The sequence below is a fragment of the Zootoca vivipara genome, chromosome 12, assembly GCF_963506605.1.
Source record: "Zootoca vivipara chromosome 12, rZooViv1.1, whole genome shotgun sequence".
NCBI classification, from domain to species: domain Eukaryota; kingdom Metazoa; phylum Chordata; class Lepidosauria; order Squamata; family Lacertidae; genus Zootoca; species Zootoca vivipara.
Window position 1 is genome coordinate 22,628,439 of NC_083287.1, and position 6,944 is coordinate 22,635,382.

Here is a 6,944-nt window from a genome sequence, read left to right on the forward strand (position 1 = left end):
GTGTGTGGGAGGATTGTGGTGGCGTGGAAGGCAACGGGAGAACTGAAGGTGAACCAGGAAGGAGAGGCAGAAAGCGGCTCGGCTTTAATTTGCAGACCAGTGATTGCGTGAAGAGAAGAGTTCTGCTCCCTGTCACTTAATCTCTTCCCTTGGCGGCTTGTTAGCGTTTGGCAGGCGCACGGTCTCTGTGCAGAGAATACTCTTGCAGCCGACACATTAAACAGAGAAAGAAAGAAAGAAAGAAAGAAAGAAAGAAAGAAAGAAAGAAAGAAAGAAAGAAAGAAAGAAAGAAAGAAAGAAAGAAAGAAAGAAAGAAAGAAAGAAGGTAGGTAGGTGGTGGAGAGAACGAGCACCTTTCGCTACATTATGCATCACTTGCTAATTTCGCCGGTGTGGTCACAATTCAGAAAGTGACAGTGCGACGCTGTTCTTTTAAAGGACAAATAGCTTTGACGCTCCTGGGCTTCCCTCTGACAATTTCGCTCGCCAGCCCCCTCCCATTACGCACACACACGCCCCGCCCCATCTCAGTAGGCAAGACACAAAAGATCGCCCTTTCCCCCTTTCCTTTCAGGGTAAAAGGTAGGTGGGTGGGTGGAGTGGGGAGATCTTTCCGGAAAGCCGGCATTTCTGAGCTGGAGAAAGAAAAAGGCACACAAAAAATGTATAGGGAATTCTGTTGAGTTTTGTTGGTGTTTTTCTGAAGCCAATTAGCCTAATAATGACGGTGGTTATGATAATAGTCAGAAATAACGGGGATGACACTCTGACATGGCAAATCCAACAAAGGCCCTTCACTTTCTCTTTTTAATCTGGCAAAGAATAAACCTTTACTTTCATCAAGCATACATTATTCGTTAGGATCGACAATTTCTTCCTTTCAAGTATTTCCCTTTTTAGTCACATACAAGGTTATGCATAAGCTATCGATGCCGCAGTTGGTGGGCATCCTGCCCTCTTAGGCTGGAGAAAAAAGTCCTTCGGAGACCAAAGTTCCCGATTATTTCCCCCTGTGGTGCAAAATCACATCTTCTTCCTTCCTTCCGCCTTCGTAGACACGTCACTTGGCAAAGTCGTCCCCCGCCCGCCCACCAATCAGTTGCAACTCTGGTACTTTTTTCCACAGAGAAGAACGAAACAGAAATCCTTCCATTTTTGTTTCGTTTTTGTTAAAATTCTATTTCACAGTTCCGTTTCCTTCCTCTGTCAGTGTTCCATTGGCGTCCACTGCCCACAATTAAATAAACACGCTATGGAAGTTCTTTGACCGGCTGGGGTGAGGGAGGGTGTCTCTGGACAAGAGTTGAGGGATGGGGTGAGGACGGGTGGGGTAGGGGAGAGTAGAGAAACCTGAGATGAAGCTTTTTATCTGGTCAAAGGGACTTCTTCCCGCTGATCCAAGGAGACCGAGGAGGCCTTGCTCAGCACCGAGGGCGTGAAGGTGAGGAACGAGTCAGTCCTGGTGGTGGCGGAGCAGCTAAAGTCCGAACCCGAAGGCCTTTGAGACAGCCCGTTGGCCTGGCTCCCGTGGCAAGCCAAGCAGGAGCAAGGGCTCCCTCCGGCGCCGCTCAGTCCGTGCGTTGGGCCGGCGTAGAGGGAAGGGTGTCTGAAGGCGCACAGAAGTTCTGGTCTGGGGTAGGGGTGAGAGAGGACCCGGAAGGTGTCCAGAGGTCTCAGTGGGGAGCTGAAGGGGGCGGCGGCCGCAGCAGAAGCCGAGGTGGCCCCCAGGCCCATATGGGAGTAGTAAGGGAGCGGCAGGTGTGACGGGAACGGGTAGGGCAGGTTGCCGGTGGCCGCCGCGTGGCTCATCATGTAGGTGTAGAAGGCCGGGTCTGCCGGGTGGGGCCAAGTCATGGCCAAGCGCTGCCTCTTGTCCTTCATCCGCCGGTTCTGGAACCACACCTGGCAGAGAGACAGACAGAAGAACCACAGGAAGCTCTTAAAATTCCCTCAAGAAGACGGAGCAAGGCTGCAATCCTCACGCGCGCCCTGTTTATGCTCTGGAGGGAGGCTGCAAGCTCACTTGACCTCGGAGAACTCTGTGCGGTCAGAGTTCCGGCTCAACGGGCCTGGGGTTACAGCAGGAACCTGGAAGACCCTTGGCTTACCTAACTGGGCCTGGGATTGAGTGTTGACCAATGGACAAAAGGACAACAATAAAACCTAGAGCCTCGATGGTATTTAGCAATCCACCCAGGGCCTCTTGAGTTTTGTTGCAACACAGCACTATCGTTTCATCTCACAATATTAACTGATTTTCAGCATCCACTTGCTGAATCGCCCTTCCAACGGGGGGGGGGGCAGGTGGCATTCCCCGGTGCATATATTTAAATACAAATAAAATGAAAAGTGTGCGTGTGGGGTGTCTGTGAGCTTGATCAACTACACCCAATGATGGAGTTTCACGGTGACTATTATTATTTTTACTACAGTGCTATTATCGTTGCTACAGAACTGCCTTCCTGCTGCATTCCCGTCTGCCTCTCCTATCCTGCCCGCTTTTCAGCCTTTGCAACATGCACCCAGTATGTTTGGAGCTATATGAGGAGACGGGCTCAAGCCACATCCGCTGAAACTGAAAGGAGCCTCACTGCTTCCAGATGAAACCAACTTGTATCCTTGACACCCTTCGGGTGTGAAATTTCTTTTGTGCCAGTAGCTGCGTCCGCAAAAAGTCTGCCATCCTTAGACTGTGCAGTGCTTATACTGTAAATTGAAACAGATGCGCAGACTCCCCAGGAGCTATAAGATGAAGGGAGGGGAAGAGCGCAGCGAAATCCTGCGGCTGTTTGCACTGACGGAAGTCCCATCGACTTCAAAGGAGCTTAGTCCCAAATAAGTGTGCATAGAATGCAGCCTTGGATTTTCTTCCGGGTTTTCCTTGTTCTGGAGACAACCTGGTCCGCAAGATACCCAAGGCGCACCAGTGCTTCCATCCTGTTTAATCCCACTCAAGTCAGATACCATTCTGTACGCATTTACTTGGGAGTAAGCGCCATTAGTTTCAGTTGCCAAAGTTGGAAGCAACCATTTTACTCGGGGGAGGGAGGGGAACCTAAAGGATCAGTAGTCTAGCAGCTCCATGGGGGACCAACTTTGAAACATCTCGAAGTCGTTAGCAAGGCTGCTCGCGAGTTGGGGACGTTTCATTCGACCGTGGTTAAAAGCTGCTTTTGGATTAATTTCAGTGGACTCCGAAATAAGTGGTGGGTAAACTGCAATGCTATGCACACTTAGAAGCTTTCGTCCTACACACCGTTGAACTCAGTGGAACTTACTTCCGAGCAGGCGTGTATAGATCTGACCGCGCTGTCGGAGACGCACCTCTCCCAAAAGTACACAGGAATAAGCCCATTGAGTAAAGAACGCGAGCAGGTTTCAGTGAAACTGACAAGCTACTAATGCGGATTGGGATCTCTACTCTGCACGCATGGAAAGGGTGAAAGGGGGTAATCGCCCTGCCTTAAAAGCTCTTGAATGGCAGCTCCAGTAAACTGCCATCGAGCTTAAATAAGCGCAGGGAAGCCATGGCCGGAAGTCCACCGCAGGGGAACTTTGCTGCTTGGCTGTAAGCAAGCTTGGGGCAGGGAGGACGTCTCGGCCGTTGGGCAGACTGTACATGCGTGACACTGTACTGGAACCTTGAGATCCCCGCTTGCGATCCTACCTTGATGGTGGTTTCTGGGAGGTTTAAGGCGGCCGCCAGTTCGCATCTCCTGGGCCTGGAGACGTAGTTCTCCCGGTAGAACTCCTTCTCCAGCCGAGCTATCTGCTCCCGGGTGAAGGCCGTGCGGTACCGGCGCATTTGATCGCTGGCGCTGCAGGCCAGCGATCCTTGAGAGCCCCCTCCGCCGCTGCCCCCGCTGCCTTTAGGGGGGTCCCCGCCGCTGCTGGGGCTGCCTGCTGAGGTCTCCGAGCAGTGTCCTGCAAGGGCAAGTCGAGAGGAAGACATCGAGAGAGATAGAAAGGCAGCGGGGATCTGCCAACCTGTGTTTCCTCCCCCCCCCGCTTAATTTCTGTTTAGCATCTGGATTACAAGGCGGCATTACCCCCACCCACCCACCCCGCACTGACACAATTTACACTGAAAAGCGCTGGCCAAACGGTGCCGCTATACCCGGACACGTTTGTTGGATATTATTATTATTATTATTATTATTATTTAATCGCGTGGATTTCAATGGGATCGACATCGCATTGAACAGAAGCCAATAGGTTTCTGATGGTAATCCCAGGTGTCATTTAGATCTAAGGCATAGCTGCCAAGTTATCCCTTTTTTACAGGGATTTTCCCTCATGCTGAATAGGCTTCCTCGCGAGAAAAGCGAAAACTTGGCAGCTATGATCTAAGGAATGCACACAGGCTTCCAAAACGCTTCAGCATACCTAGTCACTGGGAATGGGGCAGAAGCAGAAAGTAAGGAGAGCTTTTTTCTTTGGCTCATTTTCCCCAGCACCTGCAGCGGGAAATAACTAGGAGAAGGGAAATAAGTATCAAAGAGGCCTCTTTCGAAGCCTACTGCTTTTTTTTTGTTTAATCCTACTACTGGAGTAGCATGTGAAATCCCCCAAATCATCTGCTGAAGTAGGCTGTAGTTACACTAAAGTTTGTGGTATAATAAATCTGTTTGACGTCTAGGTGCCTCTTTGTTGCTTTTGCTGTTGCTGTTGTTTGGCCTGCGACAAACCAACGCGGATAGCCTTTCTAGAGAGCACCTAGAAAGGGTCCACACCACACAGAGAGAGACACACAGAGACCTGAAACGAACAAATCCGCCAGGACAGTGATCACAGGGGAATGAACTTTCAATACAACGTAGGTGGGGTAAAGACGTTAAAAGATCTCTCTGACACCATCAGGTGATGTTTTCCTTCTCTGCAATACAAAGGAGATTCTCCAAAGGCTATGGGGGTCCTTAGCGTCCACCTCTGAGGCCTGTTGTCTCGGTGCGCAGAGGGAAGTACTTGCCAAGGCGATAGCCCCCCTCCCCTCCATTTGTTTGCCTCCGGTAACCGTCCTTTGCCATACATGACCATAACTGGCAAGTGAGATGGCGGAGTCACCTTTCTTGTGTAATGGCTCCCACCCTCTCCCCGCAGCAACAACAAAAACAGCCTTCTTCCTTCTGGTAATGGAGATGAAAGAAACCTCCGGGGCCAAACCAGAGCTTTCCCAGAAGATATTTAGGGCTCTGAGGCTGAAGGGGTGGGGTGGGGGTGCGAGTGATGGGGGAGGGGTGGCGAGAAAGAGTCCGTGGTCTCGGCCTGTGTGTGTGTGTGTGTGTGTGTGTGCGTGCGCTTTCAAATGCAGCCAGTTCTCATTGTGCCCTGAATAAGACCAAAGGCAATTAAAGCCCTGGGACCATTTCCGAGCTGGCGCCACCGAGACACGGAAGTGACAAGGCAATTGGGACATCTAACCAATGTGCAAAGAAAATGACCTGAGTACTGGGCGCTGGGCAGCGGGGGCGTTTTTACTGTTACTGTCCTTTTTTCTTGTGGCTGCTTCGGGGCTCCCGCAGGCACGCTGCATCCCTGCCAGGGGAAAGGCGCGCGCCCACAGCCCCGAAGAGCAGCTTGCTTGCAAGCCTGGCCAGCAGGCGCGGGGTTTTTCTTTTGATCTTGGCCAAATCCCAGGAAGTTCGCCTTCTTTCCTCCTTCCTTGGGGGTGGGGAGCTGGGAGCCCAGAGTACTATAATCCTGGGTAGGTGTGGGCGCAAGGATGGGGGCGGGGAGGGGGGGGTCTTGCTATGCCCTGGAACAGGAAAAGCTTCTGGGAGAATTCATTACAATAAAAGTCTGGGCTGCAGGAGGGAAATCTGCAAAGGTCATAATTCTCTGTTGCAGCGAGGATGCGATTTCATGTCCCCCATTAACACGTCGTTAGACTTCAAAGCGGGAGATGTGTGTGGGTTATTGCAGATGTCTCTCTGCGGGCAATTAGAGATACCAGGGAACCCCCAAGCCATGGCTCTACGGATCCTGGAAAAGGGAGAAGGTGTGTTTGGGGGGGACGGACAATCCAAACCGAGGCAGCAAACATCATCAAAGCCCTTAAGCCAGATCAGATGGTATATGGCAGGCTGCCTCCCCGACAGCCCCCCACTAGCCCTTAAGCACTTTGGGGATCGGGGTGGACAGCAGAGACGCAGCCTGCTTTCCAGTACCAGGCGCTGACTTTCTGCTCCTACCCGGCCGGCCTGAGCCCCAGGACCAGAGACTGGGAGGCGTGGGGAGAAATGGAGGGGTTGGGGTACCTTTGCCGTGCTGGTGGTATTCCGCGTTGCCCGTGGCGCAGTCCGGGGTGCAGCTGACCTCGATCTCCTCGTAAAAATCCGACTCTGTGTCCGAGCTGCTCTGTTGGCCTTTGGCGGCCAGGCGGTTGAGCGGCGGCGGCTGCCCGGCGGAGAGAAGCGCGGCCGCCGCGGACCGGCTCTCCGGGACCGTCCCTGTCGCCGGGAGCACTTCCACCTCCTCCTCTTCCTCCTCCTCCTCCTCTTCATCCTCCTCTTCCACCCTTCCTCCTCCTCTTTCCCGGGAGGGTAAGGGTCCAGACCTAGGGCTGTGGCACCCTGTATGAATCATCTTGTCCTGCGGCCCTGGACCGGGGCTTCCCACGGCCTCTGCCAAGCTGGGTGCCCTCTTGGCTACTGCCAGGGAGCCAAGTTGACCTCCTTCCAGAAACATCACCATCTCCTTCCTAGTTTCCATTGTGCTGGTCTTTTAAATAAAGTCCGGATTCTCCTCTCCCCCACCCCACCCCCAAGCCCCATCCACCCTCTTGCGCCTTCTCTCCCTCTCTCTCTCGCCCCCCCGGGCCACCCCACCCCTTCTTCCCAGCAGACCCTCTCCTTCCAATGCAGAAAGAGAGAGAGAGAGAGGGAGCCGCGAGCGGTGGTGAGCCGGGGGGGTGACCTTGTGATGCGAACGCTCCACTGTGCAGC

General features: G+C 52.9%; 1 protein-coding gene across 2 annotated transcripts; it reads right to left on the reverse strand.

Annotated features, from left to right (window-relative positions):
* Positions 1–1,365: 1,365 nt before the first annotated feature.
* Positions 1,366–6,711, reverse strand: EVX1 (even-skipped homeobox 1). 2 transcript variants are annotated; one of them, XM_035128742.1, is made up of 4 exons: positions 6,517–6,711; positions 6,258–6,486; positions 3,668–3,924; positions 1,366–1,902 (listed from the first exon to the last, which is right to left on the reverse strand). In XM_035128742.1, exons 1-4 carry the CDS (start codon positions 6,709–6,711, stop codon positions 1,366–1,368), a joined length of 1,218 nt encoding a protein of 405 aa, XP_034984633.1. The 2 variants fall into 2 exon arrangements, with proteins under 2 accessions (XP_034984633.1, XP_034984632.1); XM_035128741.1 differs by having other exon boundaries at positions 6,258–6,711.
* Positions 6,712–6,944: the final 233 nt, after the last annotated feature.

What these genes read in the sequence shown, in the direction of transcription:
- EVX1 (XM_035128741.1), bottom strand. Translation starts at nt 6,711, where the DNA reads ATGGAAACTAGGAAGGAGATGGTGATGTTTCTGGAAGGAGGTCAACTT. An exon ending in ATACCACCAGCACGGCAAAG is followed by an intron (nt 3,925 to 6,257) that starts GTACCCCAACCC and finishes TTGCCCTTGCAG; the next exon opens with GACACTGCTCGGAGACCTCA. An exon ending in TCCCAGAAACCACCATCAAG is followed by an intron (nt 1,903 to 3,667) that starts GTAGGATCGCAA and finishes TCTCTCTGCCAG; the next exon opens with GTGTGGTTCCAGAACCGGCG.